Source organism: Schistosoma haematobium, chromosome 1 (assembly GCF_000699445.3).
Source record: "Schistosoma haematobium chromosome 1, whole genome shotgun sequence".
Classification (NCBI taxonomy): Eukaryota; Metazoa; Platyhelminthes; class Trematoda; order Strigeidida; family Schistosomatidae; genus Schistosoma; species Schistosoma haematobium.
Genome location: NC_067196.1, coordinates 55196842 through 55215791, shown reverse-complemented (window position 1 = coordinate 55215791; position 18950 = coordinate 55196842). Strand labels below are relative to the sequence as shown.

General features: G+C 39.3%; 1 protein-coding gene across 2 annotated transcripts; it reads right to left on the bottom strand.

Annotated features, from left to right (window-relative positions):
• Positions 1–9: 9 nt before the first annotated feature.
• PSMC1_1 (26S proteasome regulatory subunit 4) lies at positions 10–11093 on the bottom strand. Of its 2 annotated transcripts, XM_051209106.1 has the most exons (8): positions 10956–11093; positions 10876–10920; positions 10626–10844; positions 10407–10592; positions 10142–10367; positions 8736–8925; positions 1959–2265; positions 10–1048 (listed from the first exon to the last, which is right to left on the bottom strand). In XM_051209106.1, the coding sequence occupies exons 1-8, from the start codon at positions 10956–10958 to the stop codon at positions 914–916; spliced, it is 1311 nt and encodes a 436-aa protein (XP_051074534.1). In that variant the 5' UTR covers positions 10959–11093; the 3' UTR covers positions 10–913. The 2 variants fall into 2 exon arrangements, with proteins under 2 accessions (XP_051074534.1, XP_051074533.1); XM_051209105.1 differs by having other exon boundaries at positions 1959–8925; positions 10876–11093.
• Between the last annotated feature and the right edge of the window lie 7857 nt (positions 11094–18950).

The following is an 18950-nucleotide window of genomic DNA, read 5'->3' as shown; positions in this document are numbered from 1 at the left end:
AAAATCTCCAGTCCACTGAGCAACCTAGCTTTGTGATAGGACGTGTCGTGTGGTTTTAGAAAACCAGGTTATCAGACTGAAGACCCACATATACTCAACTAACTGTACCTTTCGTGGAACTAGGCAGTTGGCTTTTTAGCAGAATACTACTTCAGTACAACGAGACCATAAACGCTATAATTATGCGACGTCATTTGATGCTTTTGACAATCGATAGTAGCGTTTTGCTACCGAATCTTAGAAGAACAAATCAAGACGAGTATGACGTCCGACTTAAAGGTGGGATGCGGTTCAGTCGAGTAGCTAGACAGATTAATATGCTCGGAATCAAAAAACATTTAGTGTGAGGGCACATGATACTAGTATTCCCGAATCGGTGTTGGTAGGTCTAGGTTCGAACCCACAACATGGTGTTTGCTCTAACTACTGGCTCCAATCCCTCAATTCTATCCAACTGAAGACCAGTCATTTGTGGTTTTAAGCCACAGCATGAACGACTATATATTTTGTATCCGATTCCTTCACCTTCGAACCTTGTAAAGTGGACACCTAATTAAATGGATACCAAATAGTTTCAAACTAAAATCTTTGATTAAGCAGTATCAAAGGTTTGTATGAGTGATATAGTAACATTAATATGCGGCTAAGTGTTATGATACATGAGAATTGCGAACATTCGATATAAAACAACTTTCGTCAGTCCTCTGGGTAAAAGTGGACGAGTTATATTCAACAAAATTGGAAACAGATTTACAGGAGTATGGATCCGATAACAAATACAAGGCCGCTCAAAATACTTGAATACGTGCATTAAAATAATTCAGTAAGAAGATATACTGTGAAATAAACAAGATACTAGTAAGTAAAACATGTTTGCGTACATATATTTTACAGAGTGCAGAAGTGAGTCAAGTTACAGATAAAGTCCTTCAGGTGTCCCTTCACTTTTCCGATAAAGTACATTCTCTCTCGCCTTTTTGAAATCTTCGTCAGTGACTTTCATTCTTCTTTCTCGTAGAGCCAACAACCCAGCTTCAGTACAAATAGCCTGAAAAAAAGAAAATCGAAACTCACTTTTATTAGTGCGCAGTTAAAAATAAACATTACACTTCCTAATCTTTTATAGCTTGGTCTTTATAACATGACTCAGTTTGTGAATTCCATGGCACAGCGTTGATTTTAGCCCGAACGCATGAGGGCTCTTCTTACTCCATTCAACATAAACACATACAGAAAAAGTTGATATCCTAGCAACGATCATGTAAAAAACGGTGGAAATTTTTGATGAAACCCACACCTATGAGTTTTCAAAGGATAATTGTTTCGTATGGGGTTTTTACAAAAACACTACATATGAACCGAACACTTGCACGATGTTGGTTTTAAGGACGTCACATAACTTTTATTCGAAAACGTTTAGGCGATATATGAAGAAATATAGTGCAACAACGATGAGTAAGCCTGACATGAAATTTGCAGACACGCTACTTGTTAGTGAACCGATCTGATTTAATCTGAAATTCAGGATTTCAGAATGCATTCTGCCAGCTAAACTTGATGATTCCCAGTCGTTTTTAGATGACTTCAGCACTTCTTTATTTCATAAGTAAATGAATAACATTTTAGAAAAGATATACTGAAATGGTGAAGCAGTTTATTTAATTCCACATAAAATCTAGTATAACTGGGAAGCAGGAATGATATGAGCCACGTAACATAGGTTTGCGTGTAGGCCGGTTTCGGTAGCAAACAACAGATTGCTTATTTTGAAATCCCTAATCAAATGACTTGGAAGACCTAGGTCAATTGAGTCAGGCGCTTCATAAATTCTTTTAACGTCTCGGTCACACTGCTCCTGGTTTTCCTCAGGCCTATTTTTGCTCATCATACTTTTCAATACGCCCAATTTGGGGTAAGCAACGGTTTGGTGTGCTTGCATAAATTAAATATCATCTCACCTTGATGTCAGCACCTGAAAGTTCATCTTTAGAAGAAACATATTCCTCCAAATTTACATCTTCAGCTAAAGTCATGCGACTTGTATGAATACTGAAAATACGACGTTTTGTTTTTTCATCAGGTAAGGGAAATTCGATTTTACGATCGATTCGACCAGGTCTGATTAGCGCAGGGTCCAACGTTTCAATTCTGTTAGTGGCCATAATAACTTTCACGTCTCCACGAGAATCAAAACCATCCAGTTGATTAAGTAATTCTAACATTGTCCTCTGTATTTCGCGTTCACCACCTGAATTTGATTCATACCTAAAATAATCAAAACTGATTTATTGAGACAAACCTAGCCTACATCACATGTACGGCATACGAACTCAGTGTTATTCGGAAGATTCATAAATCTAACCTTATTGGCAATAAGATAATATCAATCAAAGAAGCAAACGTAGTGAAAGTAACCAAGCTGGTATAGAAATATCAACAAGAAATAAAGTCACATCATTGCATCCTTTCTACAACAAGCATACTACTTAGAGTACAATACTTTTATAGATTAAATTTGCGGAAATTATATCAGCCAGCAAAGGCATAATCACTTAACATAAAAGTTTAATTAGGACCCATCAGTGAACTTTTAGATGCCTTGTTCTAACTACTGAACTAAATGGGTGGCAAAACATGACTGCTTCCTTAGTTGACTGGGTTTGGTCACTTGAATAGACACCATCCTGCATTGAACGCCGTGTATCTTACTGGTATTCCTAATTCGGTTACCGAACACTTGGTTTTGCTTGGAATTATAATTTTCCAATCCCAAAAAATACAAAACATGAACTTAACATCCCGAAATACTTATTCACAGATACAGTATTCTCCCCGAATTTAAACTTAGTACATATATATGTTCGTTTTACTGAACAGTTATTTCACAAGGATCTCCGCTTGTAGCTCTTCTAGGGCTACTGCCGGTCCCAAGCCCAGGTAAAGAAGGTTGGAGTATAGAGTCAGCATCCCAGTCCCGTAACAAATATTGCTAAGAAACGCTAACCAGAATAACTCTGGTTACGAAGAGAAAAATACTCCACACATTCAGGGAGTTGCTCTGGTGCTGTTTAAACTAGCACGAAATGCACTTATAGAATGGGAATCTCATGGATCATCAAAGCATCATTCAAAACAAAGGAGGAGGGAATCACAATGAATATTATCCAATGTTATGCACCCACCGATGATAGCAATGACGACGACAAAGATCAGTCCTACGAGAGGCTGCAATCGATCATAGAGAAATGCCCAGGAAAGAACCTAACCATCGTGATGGGAGATTTAAACGCAAAAGTTGGAGTGGACAACAACGGTTATGAAGATATCATGAGACGACATGAACTGACTGAGAGACAGGAACGGGAATGGCGAGGAAGTTGCAAATCTATGTGCATTCAACAAATTGGTTATAGGCGGCACAATACTTCCACACAGACGCGTACACAAAGCTACATGAATCTCAATGGACCACACCACGGAAAACCAGATCGATTATATTTGTATCACTGAAACATTCACAAGGACAATGGAAGACGTGAGAACCAAGAGAGGAGTTGATATAACTTCAGATCACCATCTACCCGACCGTTGTTGCTACCATGACATGGTGGTCGGGCTTGCCTATCGTGATGAAGCAACCGAGCTATACTGGCTGAAACAACCGTTCCTCAAGGTCCTACCATGCCAGACATGTCGGTTGAGGAGCGGCAAGACTAAAAGCGACAAACCCAAGGTCCGAAGGCGAAGTCGTACTGATGACTGTACAGAGGTGTGACAGCAGTACGGTGTTTCCTTCAGACAACCAGCATGACAGCGATGCTGCCTTCCCACAAGGAGGGGTGGAGTTAGCAAAGGTCAACCCTAGAAATGCACACCTCGCATTATCTCACGAATATCCGTCTCCGGCGGCAAGGTCTCAACAAGTACGGAGCTAACACAAAAAGGTCACTGAGACCACCCCTAACACAATTTCCTTTTCAGGTACCTCCAGAAAAACCCTTCCACGGTGTGGATGACCGGGAAGTGATAACCGCCCTCATATATCTAACAGCACTCAAGGACCACTGTATTCATAATCAAACTCCCTCTTCAATTCCTATAATTCCTCCTACATCGACTTTCAACTCTAAACTTCCTGTTTCGGCTTCGTCCTCGAGTGTCACCATAGCCAACGATTCTAGTGTGCAAAACACTGTCCCAGGTCCACTGAAACCTCGCTCCAAACTACACATTAGAGCCTCCAACGTACACATACTATGTCAAGTCGGTCAGCAGGCCTCCTTGGCTAAAACCCTAGAATCCCGTACGATTGATGTATGCTGCGTCTCCGAAACACGCATACAGGATCCTAGTGTGGTCATTCACTTGACCCCGCCTCGGCAAGACGGAGAGCTAACGAGATACACCCCAGTGTATCTGGCGACCCGATGGCTAGTCCTCGTGTACTGGCAGGTGTAGGCGTAGCACTAGGCATGAGGGCGGAACAAGTATTATTAAAGTGGATCCCCGTTAACAGTCGTCTATGTGTTGTTCGGCTAAACGGTTCCGTAAGAAATCGGAAGGATAGGGACACACGTGGTTGCCTTTTTGTCGTTTCTGTCTACGTTTCCACTGACTGCAGCTCGGATGAAGTGAAATATGAATTCTACAGAAAGCTCTCTGAACTTCTTCAGAAAGCTAAACGTTCAGACATAGTACACGTGGGAGATGACTTTAATACCCAGATAGGTAGCTTAAACCAGACAGAAAGGCATTTGAGTGTGTATTTTAGTATTCCGACACAGCGAACAGATAATGGTGATCGTCTGCTGCAACTGTGCTCAGACAATCGTTTATTTTTAGCAAACACAAATTTTAAGCATTAGGAGAGACATCGTCTAACATGGCGACTTCCTGCACCAAACCAACGATGGACTCAAATAGACCATATTGGCATTAGTCATCGTTGGAGAGGTTCGATAGAAGATTGTCGTTCATTCTGGAGTACCTGCTTGGACTCCGACCATACTCTAATACGAGCACGCATCTGCTTGCGCCTCACTGGATGCAGAAAAGCCACACTAAGAAGACCCATTAGAACTGAATTGAGTAACGAGAAAACCAAAAGTAGGTTCCAGGAACAACTGAGGTCACACTTAAATAGTTCTGAAAACGAGGCTGCTCTCAGTCCAGACGTTTAGGACGATGGGCAGAACACTTTAGAGAGCAGTGTAGCTGGCCTTCAGCTACTCTAAAACTACTTACCATTCCCAGAAAGCCTGAATGGAACATTGAAGTAGGTCCTTCAACTCGAATTGAAGTGGAGAAAGCTATAGCTAATCCGAAACGAGGAAGGGCAGCTGGTTCAGATGGATTTGCTCCAGCGGTCTTTAGGTCTGGTGGTCCAGTTTTAATGATTGGGTTGACTAATATTTTAGCTAAAATCTGGGAGTCGGATATAATTCCATCTGACTGGTCGCAATCACTGATCGTCCCAATATGTAAGAAGGGGTCAAAATCATCCTGTGATAACCATAGCGGGATTAGTTCGACTAGTATAGAACCTAAAATACTAGCCTCAATAATTGTCGTACGCTTAACAAAGACTCGTAAGCTGCAAACACGAGGAAATCAGGTTGGTTTCAGACCTGGTTGTGGCTGCATCGACCACATATTCACCATTCGTCAGGTTCTAGAACACAAGCATACTTATCGGCGTCCGACAATGACAGTTTATCTTGACTTAAAAGCAGCATTTGATTCTGTAGACCGGGAGGTTCTGTGTCAGTGTCTGTTATTGAAAAGCGTACCTCAGAAGTACATAAACCTTGTGAAGGCTCTTTACTCGAACACTACCAGTCGGATCAGAGCTTATGGAAAGTTGTCATTTGATTTTTCAACCTCAAGTGTTGTCCGTCAAGGCTGTCCACTATCTCAATTTTTGTTCAACTTCATCATAGGTATATTGATGGAAATAACGTTCCCGTCGACTGAATTCTTGGGCATTGATCTCCCTCCAGGAGGTCCACTTATCGACTTAGAATACGCAGCTGATATAGTCCTGTTTTTCGAAGACGCTGATAAAATGCAGAGGTCTTTTGGTAGCACTGAGCAACAATGCCAGGGTGTTTTGGACCCGTTTCTCCCCATCTAAATGCAAGTTATTGCTTCAGGACTGACCTGCGTTAATACCTGAACTAAGGATAGGGCGTGAAGTAGTCGGACGCGTTGACAACTTCACTTATCTTGGAAGTCTGATCAGCCCTAATGCGTTGGTGTCTGACGAAATCTCAGCACGGATTCGAAAAGCTCGCTTGGCTTTTGCCGACTTACGTCACCTGTGGCGAAGGCGAGATATCCGTCTATCAATAAAAGGACGAGTATACTGCGCGGCAGTCCGTTCTGTTTTACTTTACGGCTGCGGAACGTGGCCATTACGAGTAGAAGATTCTCGTAAGGTACTAGTATTTAATCAAATATGTCTTAGAAATATCGCTCGCATTTTCTGGGATCACCGGGTAAGTAATAGTGAGGTTAGACACAGGGTATTGGGAAACGATGGTAAATCAGTTGATGAGGTTGTAAATCTTCGTTGAATGAGATGGTTGGGCCGTGTGTTTCGTATGCCTGAACACCGTTTACCACGACGCGCAATGCTGAGTGGTGTTGGAGACGGTTGGAAGAAAGTTAGGGGCGGTCAAACCAAAACGTGGCATCAGTCCTTGAAACTACTAACTTCTAGTCTGAGCCACGTTGGTAGATGCAGACTACTTGGTTAGGGTGTGCGTGACTATCGTAACTAATGGTTGGAGATTCTTGGTGACATGGCTCAGAGTCGATCACAATGGCATTGGTGTATACACTCTGTCTTCCCTTAAACTAAGAGAGTAAAATCGCTCCATATCTTTCTTTCTACTAACTATTTCTCTCTTCTTGTACTATATCCTTATATCCAATCTTCCTTTTATATATTACCACCATTGAATTAACTACTTCTATGAATCCAGTGAATCTTGTTGTGCTAATGCAGTATGGAAATTTGGACCGATGCACATATGTGCCTGGTCCTACGTTGTAGATGACTGACAGACTACGTGGTTGGGGTCCACTTGATTATCGTAACCAATAATTAGAGACTTTGGATGACATGGTTCAATATCGTTTGCAATGGCGCAGGCTCATCTACTTTTAGTCTTCACCCAAATTCTGAGATTCTAAGTTCCTCATAACTTTATTCGTTCTTATCCCGTTAATTTATATATATTTTTCGAGTTGCATCTTCTGTGTTTAATCTTTCCTATTACCACTGATACTGTTACTACTTCTACTGGTCTGGGGTTTTGTCTGACAATTTCATTTCGGTGTGCTAATGGGATACATGCATACAGGTTCTACTTTATGAATGAATGACTAAATAACACGTTTTTATTTATTTGTTTTCATTCCCTTTTTCTTTATCTCCAAAGTCCTGAGAAGTGTTATACAACTGACTTTCTCACAAATCACTGGCTTGAATATGTAACGGTTGTAAAGTCAATCCTCACTAGTGACTATAATATATGGCGATTTTTCCTTCACAAATTTCCCTTTCGTCCCTTGGAAATATAAAACAGAATATAATTCTGAGTTTTGTTGCTATCAATATTAGGTCTTTATTTTTTTAAATTTAATTTCGCGAAAATGTCAGAAACCGTGTCCCATCGGTCTAGTGATTTGAAAGCCCAAGCCTTTGAAATTTTAGAGTGCTTCTAGAAGGTTTTTATTACTTGATACCAACTAGACAACTTCAAATGGCGTCTTTATTTCTGCATAAAGATGTCGAACTCCTTTCCACGGAAACTTAGGATAATGTTTAAAATGCATCACTGAAATCTTTAATGTTTTCACTACGTCGAGAACTGAATTTCTATACTGACGCCTTTTTTTCTTTGACAAATTTTAGGTAAATGGAAAATTATCATTATCCTGCTAGCAAAGGTAGAGGAAAATGCTATAAAAGAAGGAAATATCAAACAACTATATGACACGACGAAGAAACTGGCAAGGAAACATAGTAAACCAGAGAGGCTGGTCAAGGACAAAGGGGGAAAACCAATCACTGAAAAATAGTATATATATAAATATATATATATAAATATATATATATATATATATATATATGGCAGTGCTAGACATTTCTATTCACCAGTTTATGAGGATGTCAGCTGGGAATCTCCTACACAAACGAGTGTCTCGAATTTCCAGAATGCAATCTGGAGACCTTTTGTTGTGCTTTTATATCAATGATGTTTAAGACATACAATCCGCCCTTATTAACTACACAAATATTGAGTCCTTTTCTTTTCGTAGCTGTATTTTTAACCCACTGTAGCCCCAAACACAAAAATGTGGACAAATAATCAGCTCAGTAGCACCAAATTAATCTATTTATGCAGTGAATTATACAATACAGTAAATTAAAAAGATGAAAAGCAAAGCAGAATAATTAACCTCAACCCACCAAATGAGTAAAAGCTAAGAGCTATTGCTATACCAGTATGAAAACTTCGTTTTCCACCGACATGTAGAAGGACTAAGATTTTTAAGTGAAATTACCAAAGCATCTAATTATTTTACTCTATCGTCGAACTAGGATTAACGCGAACTATTCTTGGAACACTTTGAATTTAGAGGAGAAACGTATCTCTAATGTTTATGCATTTACATTTGCTAGGAGTTACCCAACCGCATATACAGTACTTGAAAACACCACAAACCTTTTTGTCCCCACCGCATCGATCTCATCAATAAATACGATACTAGGTGCATTTTCCTCTGCCAACCGGAACAACTCACGAACCAATTTTGGACCATCACCCAAATACTTTTGAATTAATTCTGACCCGACAACCCGAAGGAAGGTAGCTGATGTTTGGTTAGCAACAGCCTTAGCTAGCAATGTTTTGCCTGTAAAAAGAAATATTTGTGCCAACGCGAGAGAATATTTAACCCATTAATAATATAAACTAGCGGTAAATTATTTAGTGGACAAATCCCTTTATTGAGCAACTTGTTACATAAATATCGCAGTTAGAATTTAAAAGAATTTTGGAGTTGAGCACTGAATTAAGCGGAACTGTAGTGTCTATTTCAGAGGCAGGAAAAAAGCAATCTCCAGGTCTATCAGCTTGAGAGAGGAATTCAAATTTCAGTTGGACTGACCAAATTATACAGAATGAAACTTTCATCTGCCATCTGTTTTTAGATAGGTGCTTGGACTATCGATTCATTAATTTACACAAATACAAGTGTACACACGCACTACCTACATACCACACATTAATAACAAGTCAGAAGAATCACAATTCAGTAAAAATTATTCAGCAGGGCTATAATTTGTAGACGAATCAATCAGATCTAGGGCGAGCCCTGAATTTTGGAGCGAAATTCATTCATTTATATGATTAAATGGCATTTTGGGATGATATCGGTTCACAATGAGAGCACAACTCTAATTCATGATAGTAACTTCTAACTCTAAATCCAGGTTATGATTTCTCATACTAATTTATAACACTCCTTAAACCCTAGTGATTAGGTGATTTCCAAAAGACCAGTTTGGTGTCGTTTAAAAGGTCGTCATAAATTATGGTCTCCCTAATCATTTTTACTGGAACTGCGACTCATAAGCCCTAATTCGGGAACGACTCTACACATAAGATGGGAACCATACCTAACTAGTAGGTTGAATTACTGTTAATTATGGGGACTAGGTCACCTAAGGTGGAGGACTTTTGTGGGTGATTGAAGCAGATAAAGCAATTCACAATAGCAAAATGAAATGAGTAAAAATGGTGATACCGACAGCAATGGAAAAGTAGAAGAAACCAAAAACTATGAGTCACTATTCGCCAGGTTCACTAGAAATGAAGAATAAATGAGCCTGATCTATTAGAACTTAGTTTTAAAGCGTCACATAGTTTATAACTAAAGCTTTCGAGCATCTCGATCATAAAGTTTGCATTGTCTTAATAATTTCAAACTGGTAGTTAGATTTAAGCGGGGAGGGGGAGATATATGCTAACAGACGCCTTGGAAAGGCTTGAGGTGAAAGACAGGCAACCTAATGTGCTGTCCACTTAGTACAGAACAATAAATATGCAAAAATAGAAAACAATCCTACCTGTCCCTGGTGCACCGTACAAGATTACGCCTTTAGGGGGTTTAATACCCATTTCTTCATAAAGTTCTGGATGAGTTAAAGGTAGTTCAACTGATTCTTTAATCTCCTGGATTTGTACATCGAGTCCGCCAATATCAGCGTATGTTTCTTGTGGAGCCTTTTCTAACTTCATAACTGTAACCATAGGATCGGTTTCGTCTGTCAAGACACCAACAACAGCATGAACCTAAATAATCCAGGTAACGGCAATAAATACGACGGATACTTTATGGTTTAACAAGACAGAACACCCAGGTTCAAGCATACCCTTATCGACGAAAGAAAGAATGCTAACATAGTGCTCGCTACCAACAGAGGTAGATACTACAACGTGATTGTCGTCGATAATTTCTTCCAAGGTCCCCACGGACATTGGAGTGCCACGCAAATCATCAACTTTTGACCGTTCCTCCTAAGACCAGTTTAAAAATAAGATTAGGAATACCTCGTGACGCTCTTCATCTGTTTTAAGACGCTCCTGATTTTTGATAAACTCTTCTTCCATAAGCAGAAAATCCTTAATTCTCTCCATTTTTAATAAACGAAGTTTACAACGTGTATGAGGTGTGACTTGAGGTAATTTGTTGGCACTATCTGGCCCTTTAGATCGTTTGTGTTTACCCATTCTAGTAGGTACTGGCGGATCGAATTCTCTTCGTTTAGTCTGGGAATAAAAAGTCAATAGTGTCTCATACCTTATCATCTTTCTTATTTCCTTCTTGACTAGATTGCTTCTGACCCTGGATACAGAATTATGAAGGAAGTATTCACAAACCATTGAGAACGCAAAATGTCTGGAGAAAAACGTTTCCGCGAGCCTTGGTATGGGGAAGAATGAACAGTCAACTGTTAATCGAAGCAACCTGACACACTAAGAAAACTTTTTGTACTGGGCGCCTACATTCAATGTTACATTATGTCCGAACTGTCGCCTACCAAAGAGAACACTCATTACCCCTAATAGTTTTGCGCCTAGAATTGATAAATAAATAATTAATTTCCGAATGAAATGAGAAAATGAAACAACCGTGAGGTCAATTAGGGAAAAGTCAGTTCATTTTTTGTGATGAGTAAGTGGGGCCAGTGAAATTTCACTGAGCCCTAACCAAATAATTTAGCAGTTGGGTCAATGAATATCTAACAGTTTATCGATCCCCGTCCAGGACAGCCGACGCTCATCAGTTGATCGTATACCATGGACTGGCCCATGAGGTGGTGGTCTCACTTTCTTTTCTGTACGCATTCTTACTAATACATTTCCATAATAACGTCCTTTATGCTATACGATCTTCAGAGCAGACTTAGCACTTTGATGCATTGAAAGGTTAATCTACGTTAGGTGCTGACCGCGAGGCGACTTCGAAGTTAGCTGGTTCCCGTCTTACTGTAGTAGGCCCTCAATCATTCGACAGAGATCACCAACGTTGAAGATCTACAAGTACATTAGGTCGGGTGACTTGTATTAGGCTTTATGGTAAGTATTTTTGAAACGACTCCGTTGGTTACCCAAGCCCAAGTTCGAAAAATATGCTTGTTTATACCATGTGAAGCTAAGAATATTGGCGGTCCAAACATATGACTACCATACCTAAAGATACCGATGATGGTATCGTTATATTTTTCCCTGTTCACAACACCTATAACTGTACATGGTCTTGAATACTTTAAAATCAGCCAACGACAGAAAATTCTATAGCCGTTTTCTCGGCCTTAAGAATCTCTGTGCTATCTGCTATGTCGTATTGTACAACCATAACAGCAAATAGAACAAGTGACTGTATGATGGGGGCGCATCTGCTCCTATACTTCGTCGACAGATTTCCGACTTTCATCTGATGAATAGCATACAAATTCTCAGGGTTCATGAAAAGTCGTTCCACTTCCTCACTTCACAAACAGCTACATGAATGTACCATCGATCAATGTAGTATTCTTTTGTTTTGTTTTCCAGTAAGTGGATAAATGATGTTTGTAGGAACTAGGGGTAGAAATTAGCGAGTTACTTCCCAAATTCACGTCTTCATAATTTAGAAGACGATCATTTTAATGTTTCCAACCGTCCTTTTGATTAAAGAAAGATGAATATTGAAATCACTGACTATAATTTGGTCGCGTGCAGTTACCATTAGTTGGCGCGGACACTTCTTAGTAATTTGACGCTTGTAATTTAATTAACAGTTGACGCTTGCATAGTTACTGATAAGTCTTGTTAATCTGAACGCTTTATTCGGTTCCTAAGCTATTCTGGTAACCCGCAAGCTAGAACTACTCAGTGACCTGAATTCAAGAGAAAAAGCGCAAAATAAGCGAAAAACACTTTACTCCAAAGGTTCATTTTTGTATAGAAAAACACGGGTATTTATAAATGTTAACATTTGTTAAATCAACATCATATTTTGTCCAGTGCGCTAGAAGACATATTATGCTACTGACCAATAGTAGCACGCCATGTTGATATTCTAGGAAGCTTCATCATGCTCTGGTTGGCTAGGACTCTTCGGCTCCTTTAGGGCCTCTGGAGGCTCCGTTGCAGTTCTTGGAAAGCCAACTCAACAGCTACTGAAGCGGAATACAAGGACAGTGATGGAATTCAATGTTCCATTAATTGTTTTCTCATTTCCAAGACTCACATTATAGCCGTTAAGGCGAAATTTATATTGTATGGCCTGGTTATCAGTTATTATCATCGGTTAGCGTTCCTGACAGAATAAAGATTTGTAGTCTATCAACTGAGCTGTATCACAAGTTTGGGCTGATTAAACGTATTATCCACACCCCAATATCGATGGTTGTATCCGCGCTGCTAAATGCTAGTCAACTTTTGAAAACACTGTAGTGGCATTGGACCATAACCACACAATCCTCAAAGTTGAATACGAGATTACTCGGAAAATAGGTATTCAATATTTAACGCGGAGAAATACACAACGATGGAGGAGGCGCGAACAAGGAATTGAATGAATTGGAGTTGATCGGATGGCATGACTCGGCCATTCAGGCGTGGTCCATCTGCATGTTACCTTATATCTTCTATTCATATTAAATATATTGTTCCTTCTCTAGCCTAACCTTGTTCTACATCATGTATTGGTAATTGATACGATACAGTGAGTTGGTGTAGTCGATGGTGTGACTTCCACGTAAGATCTTATAGATTAGGCAGTTATATCATGACAAATCTACAATTTTAGGATTGGGTCTATTATTAGAGCAGTACTAATATCATAGTAGACCATAGTTCTACACCACGCCACAAGATTTTTTGCTTTTAGTGCTGTCAAACTCAGCTCAAGATATCAGTCTAGGGACCAGGTCTCACTCTCTGTCGACAAGTTGCCCACGGTTTTGTGCTTTAAATAAAAACCTCCATGAATTCATGGGCGACCTCCCAAGTAGTAGTTTTCTTAAATAGCCAACGGTATTTTAAGTGATTGGCGTAACGGAAATTTTTAGACTTGTGCTAAATGTGATCTGAGGTTACCAATGAACCATGAAGTGAATTTTTTATTATTGGAAGAAAGGATTAACAATTGTTTTTCAAATACAGTTAATTCTCGTTCAAGTAGATTTTTAGTGTGATTGACATAACACCGGACTAGGGAGCACTTTATTTTATTCACGACTCTTATTCTGGTCCTCTCTTGCGGAAAAACAGATTGATAAGATCGCAGCTTCAAACAAATGACGATAAAATCAAAATTTCAAGTTTCGAACTTCAAACATTCACCCGTAAATTACCAACTTACCATACATTGTTTTAAACAATAATTATGATAACTTTTTTCATTGCAAACCTTAATTGTCTACAGTTTCAGAGCAAATGTTGAGAAATGCAAATTCGAATTACGAAGAAACCTAAAGTTTGAAGTGAGAATTATAATCGGATCAAGTTCCAAACTTTGGTTAGACGAACTCATAAAATAACATTCACAATAAAAATTCGGAACCAGTTAAATACCCCATTTCTCCTGTAGCACACTTATTAAGGCAATTTATACCCTGTTCGCTGCAAGAAGCTCACCAATTTTAACTGCCACCTGGTCTCAATCATGTATGAATTGTTGGTGTGAAACAGACCACTTACAAATGTTGGATGGAAAAATTGTGCCAAAAGAGGCAATATCACACTATATTTTCACTGTATTTCCAGACTTAACTCAGACAAAACGCACAGAAAAAAGTCAAGGGGTCTAAAACTAAACCAAGCATAACTAACTTCTCATAGACCCAGTCATGTGAAACGAAGAGGCAAGTGAAAAATTCGTATGTGTCGAAAATCTCACAAGCTTGTCGCTCAGACATAACAAGACACCAAAATACCATTTCTTAGGGTTTCAATCTATGTCCGACTATCTATGGAATGTCAATAGTCTCTCAGTGATCACTGAAAAGTTGCTACCAAATGAAGGAAGTACATGAATCTAAGATTATGAGAACAAGCTAACTAATAAAAAACAACATTTTGATAGGTTGAAGGTTTGACATAGACATTTCAGTTTAGATTGCGTGGCACTGGATATCATGTTCAAGAATAATGAACAGCTGGGACGACAATCTTTCTCTGTCACAAACCAGTAAGCAAACTGAACAGTTTCGACTTCCTGGATGGCGTTTTGAAGAAACGTGAGTACTCAGTTGCCTTTAAGAAACGAACCCTGATACTTTCAGGACAATAAACTCAGAGTGGCCCACTAGAATTAAAACTAGGAAGATCTATTAGATCTATTAGCTTAGAACACATATGAAACGGCGTACGGTGGCGCAACCTCGTGGATTGGTTGAAGTTAGACATTTACGCCGTTGCATGTCAGCTCAGCGGTCTAATGATTAGGGGTTCGCGCGCGAGACTGATAGGTCCTGAGTTCGAATTTCACGGGGGCGATATCGTGGATGCACACTGCCGATGAGTCCCATACTAGGACTAAAAGGCCATCCAGTGCTTCCAGGTTTTCTATGGTGGTCTAGCTTCAATTGACCCATGATTTCAACTACTGACATACGAAACTTCAAGATTTAGCTCAGACCACATGATACGACTGGGTATCACTCGCAATTTCTCCGACTAAATAATCTTGAAGATGTATATTATGGTGAACGAAAATCACCCGGGCAATATTCAGAAACATGAGGAGCTCAAGAATCAAACAATATTAATTATGTACCGGATCCTACATGTCCGAGATTTCGCAAATGACTAACTAGAAATTAAGCTATTCATCAACGTCATATAAGGATGTCATAATATTTCAGTTGTTGGGTATGGTTGCAAGGCAACAAAGCACACGTCTCCTAAAATATATCGGTTTGTTTAGATCCCTTTTGGTTCGGGAAAAGTTGCGTAAGTATTCCAAACATTCATAAGTGGTTCGTATTGTGATATATCCTTTGATCAATCATAGGTTGATGAATTTTTGTTTGTCTTTTCGATCCAGAATCATAAGAGTGATTTATGAGACGTCTTTTGAAAGGAAAATATAATGTTGAATGCATATCAGTCGATGAAGGATGTACACTGAGTTCAAATAGAAGTACACACCACCTGGAGAGGGTTAAGACTGAAGACTAACATTGAATATCAAGTCAATTATTGAAACGTATAGAAATTTCAGTTTAAGCTATTGCTTGATTTCGGCTCTTGAAAAATATACAAGCATTGAGAAATGTACTGGGTTGAAGACCATGGGCTATTGACCTGACTTTATGTCTATGGATGCTATATAGAATCACAATGACAAACTAAACCAGACAACCCCACGAAATATGTTTTTTAGTCTTAGTGATGAGGGGCGTAAGATCCATTTTGAATGTTTTGTGTGTTTGTGAAAATCCCTCCATGTATATACTTGCACTTTGTTCCTATTGATTCCCTTAGTTGTACATTGTTGTCTTTTGATTACATTTGAATTGTTAATACTTGTATTTTTTATTGTAGTTTTTGTTTCTCTTACGCATTCACTAAGTTTGTGTTTCTTCCCGAACTCCATCCGTGTTGTTTTACTTGACACTTGTTCTTGGCGGTAGCCATATTGATTTGCTCCTCCTTTTGTGTGTTCTATCCAGTCAGGATAGAATAACGTTCATTTGTTGTGACTGGTAATTTTCCCTCATCTTTCATCAACTACTTTATTTATTGTAATTTAGATTTTATTGATTGAACAATTGTTGGTTGAATAGCCGGGTGGTAATATTTGTTTAGGTAACGATTTACATTTACATTTATGATGAATTATAGAACCGCTATTTACCCGATTACTTGTTTTGATTTTGACGGGCAAAGGCGCGTGTCTAACGTACCTGGAAGGCTATTCAGCAGTCCAAACCGCAGTTTGGATCTTACAAGGGGTTTTAATAAAATACACGTTGAGGCCCTCGGTGAACCAGTTAAAATCCTCGTTAACATGCAATGTCCTCCTTGAAGGATTTAACTTGACTGGAATTATATATTCTACTAGTGGACCGAAGACTTCGAAATACTCCACATCACTGAACATTTGCGATACATACAAGAACACCATTTTTAGTACACGTACAGTATAGGTCAATAAAAACGTTGTAAAATACCAAACACAAATAATTTCCACGGTTCTTAACTTTCTACTGTTAACAACCAATATATTTGTAAATCACTAACGTAGGTGATCTGTATAGTATGATTAGAGACCGACTCAACTTAGACGGGAATGGAGTGACCAACCAGTTAACATAGAAGTCACGCCTCACAGTTAGTACATAAAGTGGATTATCTATTCATCGTATTCAGGCACTATGGCTATTTTGATGACAGCGCAACACAAACGACGTTATTACAGAAACTTATTGTAGTGAAGGAGAACACAGGTGAGGACAACCGAATTGTATTTAGCACAAAATTACAGAGTTACTTGGTAAAATAGAAAAACCATATCGTAAATCGTTAATTTGCAAAATATCATTCCATAATATCAAACCGGACTGTTGCCGTTGCAAACATCAATCCATTGTCTCACATTTCATTGTTCATGCGGTTTCTTACAAATTCCATTGTGTTCTCACTCTTGCTTTCTTGATCTTCCCCCATCTTCTGCTGCCAGACATTACGTTCTTTAACTCGCGTTATATACTACTTATATCAATATAAGTAGCACGCACCCAAATATTAGCTGGAGTAGGTAGGAGAAACAGAGTGCGACGACCACCGCATGGACCAGTCCATGGCGTGCAGTTGCTTATTGCGCATTCGTCGTCTTTTATCTTGACGACGATCAGTGAACCGCCTGATACTCAGTAACCCGACCGTCGAATGATTTGGCTAGGGCCGGGTATCATTTCACTGGCCCCACACATTCACTGTAAAGTTAAATATTTGATGTTGTGTATAAAACTATCATAATAATACGATCCAATTTCACGCTGCATGCTCCGAATTCGATTTCCTGATCGTGTCTTGTCTAAGTTCTAGGCTTACTGGGATTATCGCTATTTCGTTTCATTATTTCAAATTCACATTTGCACCGTATGTTCCAGCTTCCGAGCGAAATACGTCGTGTTGTGGTGCTGAGAGGTGAACTGGACTAGACAGTTCACTGTATATCTAGTGCCCTCAGTAAACATTCAGATAGAAGACGTAGGGTTAAGGAACACATACATGCAAAAAACAGTAAAATTATCAATATTCAATATCGCTGTTTTCAATCGGCCAGATGTTTTCGATCCTTCTGTAACATCAACATCAAATAAACTCGTTATCGATTGACCTACATGGGCTAAAGGAAGAATAACTGACTTCTAGGAGATCCTCTAGAGATAAAGGCTGAAGAAAGCACGTTTCTTATGTCATCCACCGTCCAAATGGCAGTAAGCAATTCTGTTTCTAGTAGGAATAACAACAACCTTACCACCCAAGTCATTGGTCATCATCCCACATCCCAAAGTGTGTGTAAAGAGACTGTGGCCGCTACTATAATGAAGGCTGATATATGGGTACAGATCAAGAATAGGAAACGACCTACTGTTGTTAAAGAAAGAGCGAAAATCGAAGGTTGATCATAGTGACAGCTGTCTCTCATACAGTTAAAGAGAGTAAAATCATAGAACTCAGACCTCGTTTTGAGCTCGATATTATGATGATGAAAGAGCTTATAAACCAGCTAATGCTTCAGGTTATGTCTGGAGTCACCTTGCTATAAGTTTATAGACTAGGCAGCCATATAAACTTGAAATAGCATCAAAGCAGTCTGTTAAAAGTAGTATTTAAATCTCTTAATGAAAGAGTCCTAATACCGTAGAATGGACACAAACCAAAGGGGTCCGGAGTTTTTGTCCGTAAAGACTTGCCGCTCCCGGAACGTATGGAAAGACGGGAAGCTGAAAAAACTGAAATTAATGTTAGATGCTGGCCAGAAAGACCTTAAGAATAACAAATTGTTGGTTGGTGAGACTTCGACGGAGAATGGTGCCGAATCTACCCCGCATGCTTTGGGAATCTGTTTAAACGATCTTTTGATCTGTTACGCCAATTCCTGGAGCTTGCCCGACAGGCGATCAGAGGTAGGTGTACAGATATAATCGCTGACACAGAAACTTGTCTGATGCAGTCTGTATATAGTAGGCAGTTTGGTTTTGAAGGTTTTACATTGGTAAGAGCTGAGAGAATTCAGGGGCGTAAACGAGTAGCTTTATTCCTTAGAAAAATCATCCTCTTCGCCAATGTCGATAGACTGGAAAATTTGAGGACTGAGTCGCATGAAAAGTCTTTCGAAAAGAAACTATTCAGTGCGATTATCACTTGTTC